Source organism: Ziziphus jujuba, chromosome 12, assembly GCF_031755915.1.
Source record: "Ziziphus jujuba cultivar Dongzao chromosome 12, ASM3175591v1".
Classification (NCBI taxonomy): Eukaryota; Viridiplantae; Streptophyta; class Magnoliopsida; order Rosales; family Rhamnaceae; genus Ziziphus; species Ziziphus jujuba.
Window position 1 is genome coordinate 16,294,812 of NC_083390.1, and position 17,289 is coordinate 16,312,100.

Genomic DNA, 17,289 nt, shown 5'->3' on the forward strand with positions numbered 1-17,289 from the left:
TGGATGACATAAGGAAAAGTTTCAATGAACTAAATCCATTTAGTATGGCTTCAATTGAGCTTTCTTTGACCATTAGTGTGCTTTAAATATTCATGATCGGCATCAATCACAAACTTTTTTGGCATTAAGTAATGCTGCCATGTTTCCAAAGCTCTCACCAAAGCATACATCTTTGTGTCATATGTCAGGTAGTGATGCGAATCCACCCGAGACAGCTCGACCAACAACCCGCTGGGGTGCTGACCCAATACAGATGAAGGTGGGACCTATCACTAGGGCTCAAGCCAAGAAGTTCAAGGACAATCTTGCTGTCTTCATACAAGGAATAAGTCATAGTCAAGAGGGGTTGGTCACATCTAAAGAACAAAGGCCTGTTTTACTCATACAAGCAATAGAAGCCAAAACAGGGTCGGGTGACGGTTTTGGTGATGATAAAGAGGCCGGGTTGTATGAATTGGAACCCCATCTTTATGGGTTCAATTCATATGGAGGATGAGTCATAAAAACCAGCCAAAGCAGCTTCAAAGCCGACCAACAAGGTGGTTTGCGCACAAGGAGAAGGAAAGGCCGGATTTGTTGTATTCTTCGCAGGCTTTACTGTATTAGCCTTTTCTCTTACTTCCAAGCAAGGGCAACGTGAGGAACTTCACAATAAGCTTATTTGGCATCCTACAAAGCATATTGAAGCTGATTTGGAGCTCACTTTGGTCAAAGATTGGTCAAAGTCAATTTAGTCAAAAAGTATTTTAGTTTCCTAATTTTATTCTACTTTTTGTTTTAGGAAACTACCATTATTTTTTAGTTTCTATTTATTTATTTTCTTGAAAAATAAGATTATGAAAGTTATTATTTTATTATTTTCATTGTAAATTAATTAATTCCTAATTCAAAATAAAGGAATTAATTAATCCAAATTAGATTAGGAAAAGGAAAGTTTCGGCCAAGGTAGACTTCTTCATTGTGTGGCCGGTTTTTCCTAGGGTTTTTAGGGTTTATTTTGTTTCTTTCAAAGCCTATTTAAAGGCTTATTTTTCATTAATAATATAACTTTGAACTTTGATTTGATTGAGAAAATACTTGTGAGATTAATTATCTCTTTGTTCTTTAAGAACACCTAAAACACCATTAGAGAATTGGTTGTTTTAGCTTGACTTATCAATAGGTTTTCCATCCCCTATTGTGGCGTCTACATTATACCAAGGTTTCTAACCACAGATTGGTTAGGGGTTGAGGTCAATTCCATTAGAACTTGAACTTAATTAAGATCCGGGCTAATATAATACGGGTTTAGGAGCAGGTCGTCCTAGGTTCGTATCAGGTAGTTTAGTGCAGCTCCATTCAATTTCTCACTAAAGTAGGCTATGGGTCTTCCTTTTTGAATTAAAATAACTTCATTACCTACACCTGAAGCATCACATTCATTTTCAAAAAATTTATCAAAATTAGGCAAACTTAGTAAAGGTGCATTAGATATTTTTTTTTTTAACAAATTAAAAGATTTATCTTGTGCTTCCCCCCATTTAAAGCCAACATTCTTCTTTACAACTTCGATCAAAGGTGTTGAAATGGTACTAAAATTCTTGACAAATCTTCGATAAAACTAGCCAAACCATGAAACCTTTTCATTTGGGTAAGACATGCAGGTTTCGGCCACTTTTGGATTGCCTTCACCTTGGATTGATCAACTTTAATTCCTTCAGTACTTACAACAAATCCTAGAAAAACAAGTTCATCTTTGCAAAAATCACACTTTTTCATGTTAGCAAATAACCTTTCCTTCCTAAGAATATTTAAAACTTTCCTAAGATGGTCTACATGCTCATCTAGATGCCTACCATATACTAGAATATCATCAAAATAAACAACCATAAATTTTCCAATGAATGGACACATAACATGGTTCATTAGTCTCATGAAAGTCTAGGTGCATTAGTTAAACCAAAAAGCATTAGTAACCACTCATACAATCTATACTTAGTTTTAAATGCGGTCTTCCATTCATCACCCTCTTTCATTCTAATTTGATGATATCCACTCCTAAGATCAATTTTAGTAAATATGCATGCACCATGTGATTCATCTAACATGTCATCTAACCTAAGAATTGGATACCTATATTTAATCGTAATATTATTAATGGCCCTACAATCTACACACATGCACCATGAACCATCTTTTTTAGGAACTAATAAAACAGGAACAGCACATGGACTCATACTCTCATGAATGTAACCATCTTTTTTAGGAACTATTCCTTTTGGCTTTCTCAAGTTTCTTCTCACTTTTGGGTTTACCTTGGTTTTTCCACTCAATTTGAGTTCTAGAAATATTACCTGGTTAATCATGTTCGGCCTTGCCCCCTTGAATGGGTGTTGAAGCCATAGGTGCCACACTTGTCCTATCTTTGAACTTTTTGGCCTCCTACCTTTGAAGTATTTGAAGATGGTCTCTAAATACCTCCTTGGGAGTCAATGGTTCCAGCTCGACCCTTTTACCTTTAAATCTAAAAACAATAGCATTCTCTCGACCATAATATTTAGTATCTTTATCAAATTGTCATGGTCTACCTAATAAAATATGTCCGGCATGAATATGCACAACATCACACAAAACTAGATCCACATATTTATTAATGCTGAATTTTACTTTGGCTTGTTTATTTACTTTCATCTCACACTATCATTAAGCCATTGTAATCTATATGGTTTGAGATGTTTAATTGTTGCTAAGCCTAATTTTTCTACCACAATATTACTAATTAAATTTGCACAACTTCCACTATCAATTATCACACTGCAAATCTTACCTTAGATTTCACAATGAGTGTGGAAGATGTTCTCTCTTTGTATTTGATCCTCATCTTTGTACACGGTCAAGAATCTCCTACTCACCAAGCTCAATCCGGCATTTGAAGCATTTAAAGTCTCAGCTTCATCTTCAAGTTCTTCCTCTTCTTGCTTGGTTTCATCTCCACTTTCTTCACTTTTGGACTCTAACTCACCATTACCTTTCAGCACCATGATTCTCCTATTCGGGCATTGGCTAGCAACATGTCCTCATCCCTGGCACTTAAAACACACGTCATGAGTTCTAGAAGTTTTAGGATCAGATTTACCTTCATTCCTTGGTGCTTGGACAGATTCAATTTTAGCCTCCTTTTTGGCCAGTTGGTGCTTTCATCATCTGGCTTTGGTTTTGGCTTGTTGTCATGTGTGGGATTGCTTCTCGAAACATTTGGATTTGACCTCCTGCTATTTGATACTCCTCCAAACCATGTACTTATGCCCCTCCTCTTGAATTGATTCTTAAGCTTGATAGCCACATGGAACATCTCTTCCAATTCCACATATTGTTGTAATTCCAATTGATTGGCTATCTCTCGATTCAACCAATCTAAAAACCGTGCCATGGTTGCTTCTCTTTCCTCATTCATGCTCAATATCATCATGAGCATCTCCATCTCCTTGTAATAATCCTTCACAGACCTACTACCTTGCGTTAAAGATTGGAGTCTTTGATGCAGCAACCTATAGTAATGAGTTGATACAAATTGCTTTCTTGTGGCTCCTTTCATTTATCGCCAAGTATTAATCAATTCATCACCAACTATCCTTCGGGTACTCTGTTCATTTGTCCACCATTGAAGTGCATAATATCCAAATTCCAAAGCTTCCAATTTAACTTTCTTAACCTCCGAATAGTTATGATAGTCGAATATCATCTCCATTCACTCCTACCACTCTAGATAAGCTTTTGGATCACTTTTTCCCATAAAAGGTGGTATGTTGACCTTAATATTTCCAAGATCATCATCCTCATTCCTTGCTAGTCTCCCATGGGTTTTCCTTCCTTGGAGTAAAAAAATATCATCAACCTCCTTTTCAAAATCATCTCCAAAGTTACCTTCTCCGAATTCTTCTCTAGGTCAACCACGGCCTCCTCGACCTCGACCTCGACCACCATGAGCATCAAACCTTGTATTTGGCCCACCTTGAGATGTTTCTAACCTATCCATCCTTTGATCTAGGTGATCAAAGTGAGCATTCATCCATTGTAATTGATCCAAGATCGCCATCATGTCCGTGTGCTCACCTCCACTTCCCGTAGGTTGGGAATTACCCTTGAATCCCATGGATTCCTCTTCATTAATTCTTAATAAACCATCCACTCTCCTTATTCTTGAATATGCCATGTTAGTAAAGATATTGCAAAAATAAAATAAATCCTCATCAAATTCACTCAAATAAGGTCTCGACACTCGTGTTTGCACGCTAGTTTTGGCTTTTACGCTCTTTTAAGCTCATCCTCTCTTGCCTTTCTCCACTTAAAGAATTATCTCAAAGTTCTAATTAAGACACACATAAAACAACAATTAGATCACAAGTACGTTCTAATTAAACTTATCAGAAAACAGTAGCATAAAAATAAACAATACCGAGTGAATTAAAAAAACCTAATTCTCGGCTTTCCTAAGCAAAAACAAGGTAAATCAACAAACAAATTTTTGGAATGAAATAAAAGCTGTCCAGAATATTAATGAACCAATAATACTAGGATAAAATTTAGAGAAAGAAATTCAAACATGAACAAGAATCAAATTGAACAAACATATATGATAGTTGTTGGTTATTGTTCTTTGTAATTCAAGTTTTTGTATTATATCCTTTAACTAATTTTAATCCAAATAATTTTAGCACTCAAAAATACAATTTTCCAGCAGCAATATAAAATTCCAGCAACTCCAAATATCACAATTTTCCAGCAAACAAATTTCAAACTCCAAGTTCGACAAGCCTGCTCTTTTTTTTTTTTTATTCAGATTTTTGGCTTTTTTTTTTTTTAATCTCAAGCAAAGTATTGCAAACACAACTTCCAGAAATATCAAAATCAACTCAATCTACAAACTTCAACCCAACAAGAATCAAACCCGTGACCACCAAAATACAAATTTGCAAAATTTTGTGAATTTGTAATTGTTGCCGCAAATCCTCCTTCTTTTTTTTTTAATATATGAATGCAAATATCTAAGATCAAAAGAGCAAATAAAAAACAACTAACCAAATTAATAAGAACAATGATGAAAAAAACCAACAAACTAGGAAGCAAAAATACGAAGGAACCTAATTTCGGCTATGAATAATTTTTTTATTATTTTTAATATGCTGAATGTGTATGATGATAGAAGAAAGCTTAACCTAATGCTAAAATTGTAGATTAACATAAAACAAAATAAAACAAATAAGATAGATCAAACCTGAGCAAAATCTTGCCTCTAATACCAAATGATGCGAACCTAAGTCGGTTCATGCCTAAACCCATATTATATTAGCCTAGATCTCAATTAAGTTAAAGTTTTTATAGTCACCTTAACCCCTAATCAACCTGTAACTAAAAACCTGTGTATATGAAGATGCTACAGCAGGTGATGGATGTCCTATTGACAAGTCAACTAAAACACTCACTCTCTAATGTTGTTTTAGGTGTTCAAAGAGAATAAAGAGAATTCTTTCTCACAAGTTATCTTTTTGAATAATATTGAAGGTGCATTTTCATTGAAAAATAACCCTTAAATAGGTTAAAATTACAAAACATTAAACCCTAAAAATCTAAGATAGAACGGGCCAAGCATGGTAGATTCCTAATGTGACCAAATTTTGCATTCTTTCCTATTCTGAATTGGATTAATTAATTCCTTTATTTTGAATTAGGAATTTATTAATTTACAACGGAAATAATAAAATAATAACTTTCCTAAGTTGACTTGTCCAGTAAATAAATAAATAAAAACGATATAAAAGGCTAATTTCCTAAAACAAAAAGTCAAAATCAAATTAGGAAACTAATTGAACTAAGCTATCTTTGACCAATCAATGACTAATTTAAGCTCCAAATCAGCCTCTATATGCTATGTAGGATGCCAAATATGATTACTATTGTTTCCCACATGTTTCCCTTATTTGGAATAAGTCAAACTTGCTCAATCATCAAATGTAGTCAAAGTCAGCGGTAAAACTTGTCATTTTCGGCCAAATTGTAATGTCATGCACACAAGCTGGTTTTGGGTGCTTTAGCTGTTGCCTCTTCATGAAACCATGGTCTCTTAGTAATATCAATTGAGATAGAGAAGTTTTGAACCCATTCTGTGCTACGCGGGATCCATATTTGCACTAAAATAGCTACTCGAATCCATATCGACCTCCACCATTTGGATGCTTACAACAGGCTTTGAATCTTTGGGTATTGATAAGCCCCTTTGAGAATTGATAACTCCTTGTATAAATTCAGCCAAGTTGTCCTTAAATCTCTTAGCTTGAGCTCTAGTGATTGGCTTGGTCTTCATCCGTATTGGATCAGCACCCTAGAGGGTAGTCGGTTGTGCGGGCACAGGTGAGTTCTCATCAAGATGCCTCAAACTCTAATCTCTTTATCGTATGTATCATGCATACATAAAATGATGACTTATTCCCCAATTTATATATATGTACAAAATAATAATAATAATAATAATAATAATAAGCCAACTGGGCTTTTAAAAAGATCATGTCTTTTAGTCTAATATGTCAACTGAAATATACAAGAAAGTGCATCCCAAGGCCTTACTTCAAAAGTCAGTAAACAAGTTAGTCCCATTACTTGCATAAATAAGCCTTGTTAATGAGTTATATAATTATGGCTAGTCCATATAAAATATTTAACAATACAAGTTATGCTCAACTCAATCAATCATCATCAGTTGTGGCCAAAATCTTGATGGAAAGTTTTAGCCAAATTTCAAATTGATAAATCACTCAAATAGTGATGAGTTAAGCTAAAAGAATATCATATTTGAACTCAGGAGGTCTAAAATAGGAGTACAAAGTGGAATCTGAAGCTTAAAACCATAAAAAATCCAATGATCAAAAAATTTTGGCCTTTGTCAAAAAGATTTCTGATTTCAATGCGTCGTCGAGTCATTTGGCCTAAAAATTAGTTAGTTGGTTAGTTTTTAAATTGGCAAAACAATGGTTAGGGTTATGCAACACTATTTGACTGGAACAGAGGTCAATATCAAGTTAGAAGTTCGTGTTGGATAGTCGAAGTATGTTGTTGGTGGTGTCACGAGTAAAAGGAGGGAAGAGACTCAGGTCTGTGATGAGCTTTAGGGATTTTGGGGTATTTTTTGATATTTTATGTAATGTTTCTCACCTTTAAGATTGTACCAATGATTTATACTCATACATTTCCTTTTAAAGCATTAGTGATGATGGTATCTACACAAGTAAAGTAACTAAATGCAAAATTTTACAATTCCATATCTTTTAACCCATAAACTCAAAATTAGATGTGTCACCAATCTACGGACCCATGATGATGAGATCTATGCAATGGGATAAGGGGCAAAGCCAAAACTCGATCATACAACAAGTCAACCTCAAAACCACATGCGGTTCAATTGATCAGGCCAATTAAACTTGTAAAATTAGGTATTATGAGGTACAAATTGTTTCAACTGGTATGAGTACCACTATCACTATTATTCTAAAAGAGCATGTGTGTGCATCAACACTTGGGTATTTGCTACATGAGAGGTACAACATTAAAAATACCTAAAATACCCCTAAATTCCCTAATACTCATAACCATCCACCTTTAGTTGCACCCAACTCGGAACCACCCACACAATTAGCGAATTCGATGAAATTGACCCACTTCCTAGCCAAGTTAACCCACAAATGCCATAATAAACTAACGTGTTACCCATAAGAAATCTAGCTGTCCAACATCAAAAATTCAAAACAAACTGTCATCTAACGCTCATGGATTAGGGCTTGGAGACCAACACTAAGTATGATTGGTTTGCTAGAGCTCGACCAATTCAAGGTCATATGACAACTCTTATCTAACTATTTAGGCCCATTAAATTCACATTTAGCCTCATTGTGCTATAAATCCTCACCTTTTGAGTGATCTATCAACTGAAAGTTTGGCCTAAGTTTATAGTCTAGATTCCAACCTCCACCGACATTAATTGACAAAGGTGAGCAAACCATCATATTCTTTATTTCATAGGCTTTCCATTGATATATTGATTATCTATTATAAATGAGTCTTTAATATTTACCCAATATAGATTAAATTGTGTAAATACTTGGTAAAATTGAACTGAGATTGGATATTATAGGACTAAATTTTTTTACTAAGTTATTTATACAGCTTATTAAAAGCTAATAGAAAGTTCAATTTCATAAAATTGACCATATTTTGAAAAAGGTTCAAAGGGTACCCCAAAGTCCCTAACTAGTAATCATAACAATGCTAATGTAGAAGAGAGATCATCAATTCAAAGCTAAGATTCAAACTGATGAATGGCTATAAAGCTTCTTAATGGTGGAGATTCGGAGGAAAGACCAATAAAGGAGGGGCTAGGGGAGAGGAGGGAAGAGAAGGTTGGATGAAAGGGAAGCAATCAAGAAAGGATAGGGCTTTAGATTAATTGTGCTTCCCAAAGTTAGAATAATCAAGGCTTCACTTTGGGGGGCCAACAAAATGATGTACTATTGTGGCATATTTTTAATTTTATTCTTACTATTTTTTTTTTTTTTGGGATGTATAAATAAATTTTATGTAATTTAGCGATACATGAATCTTATGTGATTTAGAGAAAAAAAGGTTTTGTGACTAAATGGATTTATAAAAATTTAAAAGCCGAATGAAAAGTTAGTGACAAACTATATAAACTTTTGTCACAATTAACAAAAAAAGTTGGATGGCAAACTATGTCTTAAAAAAATAGCCCCTCTTTGTACAAATTTAAATAACAAAGTGTACTTTGTAGATAATTTCAGCTCCTCATGAAAAAATTGTGACAAAGTATATTTTTTATCCCTGAATGGGTATATTTATGACAAATCAAATTTTGTCATTACAGATTTCATTGTTGAAACTTGAATTTGTTGTTGTGATAATTGAACCCCTTAGTGTCCAATTTTTGTAAACCCAAATTTATAGACTTGGTTAAATTTTTAATAGCCTAAATAATATTTTGGTTTTATTTGAGGCATCCATACTAAGCTTGAAGGGAACCCTACTATTAAGTAGGAGTTATCATCAGCTATATTTGTGATTGAAATTATTTTTGAAATATTTTTGGGACATACTAGTTTATGAATGATATAACTTGAATATTTCTATATGGTTTTGAGAATTGAAATGTGTATTTATGTATATATGGTTATATATATTTACATATATGTGATGCACGAATTTTTAAAGATGTTTTTATGAGTTATATATATTATTGGTTGATATATACATTTTATATACACATACATGGTTTTGGCATGGAATAACAGTGTGGAACTTTAAATATGTTTGCAAAATATTTAAATTTATAAAATTCACATGGTGAAATATTTAAATATGTGGTTTGGTCCATTGATAGTAAATTTCGATTTATGGTACAATATTTGTTTGAAAATAGGAAAGTATGGTTATGGAAATACTGGTTGTGATTTTTATTCTGTTAGGTTTTTACTAAATGTATTCTATAGTACCAATGTCTACGTTTTATTATTAGCGTGCAAATTTAATCATTATACAAGTAATCATGGTATAATAGAGTGATAGTTGGGTTTTTATGTCTTTCTCTCGTGACCATAGGATGGTAGGTTTGCCATAACACCTTTAAGACACTACAGGGCCATGAGACGGTTTCTTTCTCCCTCTTTATTGTCCAGTGGTCTTTTGAGATATCAAAGAACCCCTGATAGTATTTGGTATATAGTATAATACATTGTGGTTTTACTGTTTTACTCGATGGTTTATCTATGATTATACACTCACATTGTTACATATAAATTGTTGAAATATCAAAATTCATGGTTTATGGTTTTTTTCTATTAAATTCGTTGTACTCATTAAAAACTAAACTAAAAGGTTTTAGGGTTATAAATATGAGTTTTGTGAAATAGTTTTCAAACGAGGAACCTTTTAAGAGAGTGAAAGTGCAAGGTATGCGAGAAAATACTTTTAAAGCTTATATATTTATTTTCTTATATTACTTGGCCCATTCACCGAGATATTCTTATTCACATTTTATTATTTTAATTTATATCCCCTTGTTTAAACAGTTATCTGGCAGCTCTCCTTATGCATCATCTTATTAGTTGCATTCCATATCAATAGACCTTGTATTTTTTTTTCTTCATCATTTTAGTATACCTTAGACATTTTAAACTGTTCCTAGTATGCTCTTAACATAATAGACATGGTTGTACATGTATTGGGTAGTTGTGGAACTTATTTATATTGTGGTTGTACTTATGGAGGTGGAAGTTGATCGTAATGTCAGGACCCGTCCAGAATTCCTTCCCCGGAACCCTAGACAGCCCTGATCCCAGGGAAACCCTACCGAACTCTCCAACGGAAAATCCGGCAGAGCCTCCCCTAAGGGATTTACTTACCACAAATTTACCTGCACTGAAAACACACTTCTAAAATTGTCCCCTTATTCCTCCCACAGTACTAAAAGTTGGTTCCACAAATTTCAGCACTTCAAAATAAATACAGTAATCCAGTGCATAATAAATACAACAAGAGTGGAAGAAATAGTACAACTGCAATAAAGAAGAACAGGGTACTTCACGAAGTAAAACAGCGATGAAGATCGAGTCCGCTCCGAATGAACACCGACAACCTGGTACCTAGAGGAACGGAATTTAAGAGTGTGAGATGCTAATCATCTCAGTGAGCGACCCTACTACTATACAATATAATACCACGGTAATAGGTATATAAATAATAATTATTTGGAAATAATATTTTCTCTCAAAACCCTTACAATAAAATATTAAAATAATACGGTATCCGGTAAACTTCAAACGTCCATAACTTTTTAACCGGATGTCCGTTTTGAGCGTGCCGCTAGTCTGTGAACTCGTATCGACGAGCACTTCACAACCATGCATGAGTCAAAGCTCAATTCCCCATAAACAAAAAGTCAACTCCGGCACCCCTTGGACAGTTTGGACCGCAACTTGTTTCGTCCATAACTTTCAAACCGTAGCTCCATTTTCGACGTGCTACCAGTCTACGAACTCGTGGCATTGTGCACTTCACCACGGTACCCTAGTCAACTCAAAATTCTCACCGAGTCAAAAAGTCAACTTTTGACCCCTTCGGTCAACGGTCAACGGTCAACCTCGGTCAACGTGCACGGATTCCGGTGCGATTCGGGACGGGGTGTTACAGTAACATGTAGTTTAAGGATGACATGGAAAAATATTAGAGCATATGTATATTTGTAGGCAAAATTTTAGGTATTCCATAGTTTAATGTAGGTTTTGTTGGGTTTTTACAAGAATTGCTCGATGAAACTTTACTAGACATGGTCACCTAGGAATTTTAAAAGGATTCTTGGGTAGGTTCTGTCATACACAATAACAGTACTAATGGGGACCGCTATTGGAGCCTTTTCTAGACACCTAAAAGGTCTTACCTAGAGATGGCACCACCAAAATTTCTACCAATAATCTCAGAAAACCTCCTTATAAATTACACATAACTTTAATCATACGTATAGAGAAAAATACTTCTAATAATATACTATAATAGTCATAATGGCTACCACAACTCCAAATATATACAATACCCAAAAGCATAAGCATGGGGTCTTAAACCGAAACATCTCAAAGAAAAGAAAGATAAGTAATATAGAGTTGAACATATAAAGTTTAATCTACCAAAGCAATCTAAGAGTAAATATATGATACATGGAAGAAAATATACATATATATAAAAAGTACAATGTTCATCAAGATAGCATAGAAAATACAAATATATGTACATCTGTAGTGGATGATGGATATGATGGAGATGTCTAGACGTGTGATGACAACTTGTCAGCAATTGCCAAGAAGAATAGTTAAAATCTCACATAATCTCACATAATCATTCCAAACAGAATTTCCAAAAAATCAGCCTAGGATATTATTATCAACTGGACAATATCATCCAATTCATTATTAAAAAAGAGGAGGCACCCTCATTTGAGGTATGCTAAAAAAGATATAATCAACTACAGTTATTGAGTCCAAAAAAAAGACTATGAGTTAGTAATCTGACTTGAGCATCGGAGTGCCTTTGGCTGGTACCACACCGATGCCAAGGTTACTTTGCTCTTTTTTCCCTTGTTTTGCAATTCCACAACATACATTCCAGTTGCCATGTCAAAATTTCGCTTAGCTGGAAGCTGTCCAAATTTCAGCATCAACAGTTTGGCGCACCATGTAGGGGAGTAAACAGCAAACAAAAAGATCTGTTGAGGATTTTGGGAATGGCTTCCCAAGATAATCCCACCCAAGGCGAACAAATTTTTGCTTTACAGAACGAAGTGGAAACACTCCAATCAAAAGTCCAAGAAATGGCAACTATGAATGAACAAACTTAAAAAGTGAACCAAGAATTGATGCAACAATTACAACAATTACTCCCCCTTTCAAGAGTAAGGAGAGAAGAAATGCTAGGAGAATAGTAGCGAGATGTAAGCCAAGATAAGTCACACGAAGACAGGTTGTCTAGATCTCAACCACTTCGTAGTATCACCATAAAAAGTCATAATGACAAGGAGCAAAAAAGGAGACATGACCAGAATGAAGGGACTTTAAAAATGAAGAAACCGACTCAGGGAGACAAAGAAGATTTGAGAGAAATAGTACAGGAATAAGTAAAGAGACAGAAGGGTGTGGCCCAATTTGACCAACGATGGGTCTCAAATCTTGTGAATACTCCATTTACCAGATGGATAGCTGAGACAAACCTACCATCTCGATTCGTTCCCTTGAAGTTCGATCTTTATGATGGTATGTCCGATCCATTGGAACATTTGATGCAGTATCATCATGCTATATTCCCACTCGGCTTACCCTATGATAGAAGAGAAGCCATAATGTGCAAAATTTTTGTTACAAGTCTCAAAGGAGTTGCGCTGACCTGGTTTGACAGTCTCAAATCAGAATCAATTCACTCTTTTGAAGAACTCATCAACCATTTTGGAGCACAATTTGCTTCTAGCATGAAGGTAAAAAAAGAAGCACACCACTTTTTCACCATAACTCAAGGAAGAAATAAGTCTTTGAAGGCCTACACACAAAGATTCAATAAAGAAAATGTCAATATATTAGATTGTAATGAATCAATTGTGATAGAAGCTTTCAAGAAGGATCTTTTGGGAGAAAATTATTTGTACGAATCGCTCATGAAAAGGGTCCCCGAAACAATGATCGAACCAATGTCTCGGGCGGTGAAGTACATCAACCTGGAAGAAGATTGAAAGATGGAGAAAAGAGATAGAACCCAAAACCTTAAAAAAGAAGAATCAGTGATGGAGGTAGATCGGACTTTGTCTCGGTAGAAAACTACTTGACCTCCTCGATCCCAAATAAAGGCAACAAGGGTCGAAAAAAGAAGGCAAGATGAAGATAGTAATCCTTTCAAATACTATTCTCTGACGGTCACACCCAAACGTCTAGTTTAACATTAGAAGGGAAGAAGTACATAAAATGGCCAAAGAAAATGACAATAGATCCCTGCCTCCGCGACACAGGAAAGTTATGTGCCTTCCACAATGACTATGGTCATCTTACTGCAGAGTGCAGACAGCTGAAGTGGGAGATTGAAACCCTCATCAACAGAGGGTACTTGAAAGAATTCATGTCGAAAGGAAAGAAGCCGGATAAGTAGGATGAAGAATGTAGCAGCCCAGACCACACGCATCAAGATATTGTCCGCTTTAGGTCGGGCCCGCACGGTTTTGCTCTTCCCGACCCCAGTATAACGGTGGATCACAGGAAAAGGCCCCTTTCCAACCGATGTGGGATGTTACAATCCACCCTCCTTAAGGCCCAGCGTCCTCGCTGGCACACCGATCCCGGTCCGGCTCTGATACCACTGTAACAAAGAACCTGAGAAAAAATACGATAACATCATCAATACCATCCATGGCTGCTTTGCATGTGGTGGAACTTCGATGAAAGAAATAGAGCAGCATATCAAGCTGGCAGAAATGGCATCGGTAAGCTCCCCTAGTCAAAAAACTCTCAAACTATAATCATCACCCCTGATCGTGTTCTTAGATCATGACATGAAAGGTTTGAACATGCCACATGATGATGCGCTAATCATCAAAACGGACATAGCAAACAACTTGGTCTCCAAAATCTTAGTAGATGTGGGCACTTCGGTCGACATCATTTTCTTATCAACATTAAACAAAATGAAGTGGAAAAGTGCCAATATAGAAAAGGTCGATGCCATGAAGTTGGTCAGATTCAATGGCGAGATGAGGCGAGCCATGGGGAAAATGACCGTGCGTATTCTCACCAAGGGTAAGACAATGCTATAAAAAATGATGGTAATTGATGTGGATTCTACATACAATGCCATTTTAGGGGGACCTTGGATCTACTCAATGGAAGCCATACCATCTTCTTATCATCAAGTGGTGAAGTTCCATTTTGGAGACCAGATTGTGTCCGTGAAAAATGATCAAGTCAGCGCCTAAAGTTACTACGTGGCCACCATGAAAGGAAAAAATTACATCATCAATAGCAACCACGGAACCTCGGGATTTCGATGGAAGAGGCGAATGAAGTTGAGAATCCCAAGACAATTCAATAAGTGGCCCTAGATGAGACAAAACCAAGTTAAAAAGTCATAATCGAAGCAAATCTATCCGAAGAGATGAAAGGACAACTTTTGAGTTTTCTAAAAGAAAGAAGACACTCTTTTGCTTGGGATGTTTCAAACATGGAAGGAATAGACCCAAAGGTAATCACGCATTAGCTGAATGTAGATTCGAATCACATACCAGTGAAACAGAAAAGAAGAAAATTTGCAGCCGAAAGAAGTTAGATCATTAATGAAGAAATACAAAAGTTGGAAGATAGTGGACTCATCCAGGTAGTCCATTATCCGGAATGGCTATCAAACAAGGTGGTAGTAATGAAAAAGAATGAAAGCCATGAGTTTGTATTAACTTTATAGACCTAAACAAGGCGTGTCCGAAAGACAGTTTCCCCCTCCTAATGATCGAAGCCTTAGTAGATGCAACAGCTGGCCATGAGATGTTAAGTTTTTTGGATACATATTCAAGATATAATCAAATTCTGATGCACCCAGAAGATTAAGAGAAAACTTCATTTGTGCCCCTTGGTCTTAAAAATGCAAGTGCGACTTATCAGAGACTGGTGAATAAAATGTTTAAGGATCAAATTGGAAAAACAATAGAGGTATACGAAGATGACATGCTTGTGAAGTCAGCTAAAGTTGAAGATCATTTAGATCACTTGGGACAAACCTTCGATGTATTAAAAAAATACAAAATGAAGTTAAACCTGATGAAATGCACCTTTGAAGTCTCAGGAGGAATGTTTCTCAGACAAACCTTTGACCAATCTCGATCATATTAAGGTCCTCGAATAGAAGTTATAAATTTTTCAACGTCCTGAAAAGACGTAAGGATTTTGCTTGGACTGACGAATGTGAAGCAGCATTTCAAAAGTTGAAGATATATTTCGATTCACCTCCTCTTTTGGTGAAGTCGAATCCCAGAAACGTGCTTCAGTTGTATCTTGTATTATTGGACAAGGCAGTTAGTTCAATTTTAACAAAGACCAAGGGTAGAAAACAGCATCCAATTTTCTACATCAGCAAAATTTTGTCAGATACTGAAACCATATACATGAACATGGAGAAACTAGTATTAGCACTGGTAATGACGGTCCAAAACATCAAGCCATACTTCTAGAGCAACAAAGTGGAGGTTGTATTAGCATACCCTATACGATCTCTACTACATAAACTCGATCTAGTAGAACGAATGGCAATGTGGACAGTGGAACTCACAGATCATAGGATGGAGTATGCCCCTAACTCAGCTATTAAATCTCAAATATTAGCCAATTTTATAGCCGAATTTGAAGTATTCAAAGTAGAGTCACAAGAAAGGTCTGTGCAAAGAAACTCTAAGTTGTGGAACCTATTCGTAGATGGATCTTTAAATGAAAAGGGCTCGGGAGCAGGAATACTGCTGAAAACGCCAACTGAAAAGCTTATTGAACATTCTATCCACTTTGGATTTCAAGTTTTAAACAATGAGGCAGAGTATGAGGCTTTAATCGCAACATTGAATTTGGCCCACAAGTTTGGAGCACAGAGGCTGAAGATACACAGTGACTTGGCACTGGTAGCAAACCAAGTAAATGAAAATTTTTTGGCTACTAACCCTGTGATGGCAGCATACTTCGAAAGGTGAAACAGTTGATCGAAAAGTTCGAGGACATCGAGATAAAGTAACTTCCGAGGGATGAAAACAGTCATGCAGATGCTCTTTCAAATATAGCCTTTTCAATCAAATCTAATCACAAGAGAACCATCCCCGTATAGTATCTTTCGGACAAAAGTATATCCGAGGAAGAAAATCTCTCGGTAACTGATCAGGCCCAAGAGAAAAGTTGGATGATGCCAATCTTTGAATATATTAGCAGTGGTGGACAACCATAAGATAAATTTGAAGCAAGGAAATAAAGAATGAGGTCTGCCAGATACTGTATCCTCAAGGGAGAACTTTATAGAAGATCCTATCTAAGGCCTCTATTAAAGTGTCTGGGACTAGCATTAGTGCTAAAAGTCATGGCCAAAGTACATAAAGGCCATTGTGGCAATCATTTTGGGGGAGAAGCACTAGCTAGAAAAATAAGGCTATATGGTTTCTACTGGCCGACCTTGGTGAGAGATTGTGAAAGGTACGTGAAGGAATGTGATAAATGCCAGAGGTTTGCTCCTTTACACCACGTGCCAACGAACAAACCCACACATGGATCAAGTCCCCGGCCTTTCATCCAGTGGGGACTTAACATGATGGGTCATTCTCCAACTGATTACTTCTCCAAGTGGATCGAAGCCAAAGCCCACCCAAAAATCAAAGAGTCTCATTTGATAAATTTTGTGTGGAAATTTTTCATATGCAGGTTCGGTCTACCAAGGGTGTTAATCTTTGACAATGGGTCCCAGTTTATCAGAAAACATGATCCCCACCTTGAACCCACTCTGTATACTATATGGGTAAAATAATTCGGTAAGGACACATCACAAGACACATCAGCAAGGTTTGTCTAATAAGCAGCAACATCAATGGTAGTATCCTAATAGCTACAATGCCTTGGTTAAAAGGGGATGGCTCAAGTCAAAAGTCCGATACATCTGAAATAATTAATCTCGGACATATTAACCGAGACAGATTATCCCAAGGTA

The 17,289-nt window shown here is 35.9% G+C and overlaps 1 protein-coding gene across 1 annotated transcript in view; it reads left to right on the top strand.

Moving 5' to 3' along the window:
• The window catches only part of LOC125418468 (uncharacterized), a 64,506-nt gene extending 51,197 nt beyond the window's left edge, over positions 1–13,309 (top strand). Inside the window, exon 2 of the mRNA XM_048462008.1 lies at positions 12,778–13,309. Coding sequence (XP_048317965.1) covers positions 12,778–13,309 — 532 coding nt within the window. The remainder of the gene's footprint in view (positions 1–12,777) is intronic.
• Positions 13,310–17,289: the final 3,980 nt, after the last annotated feature.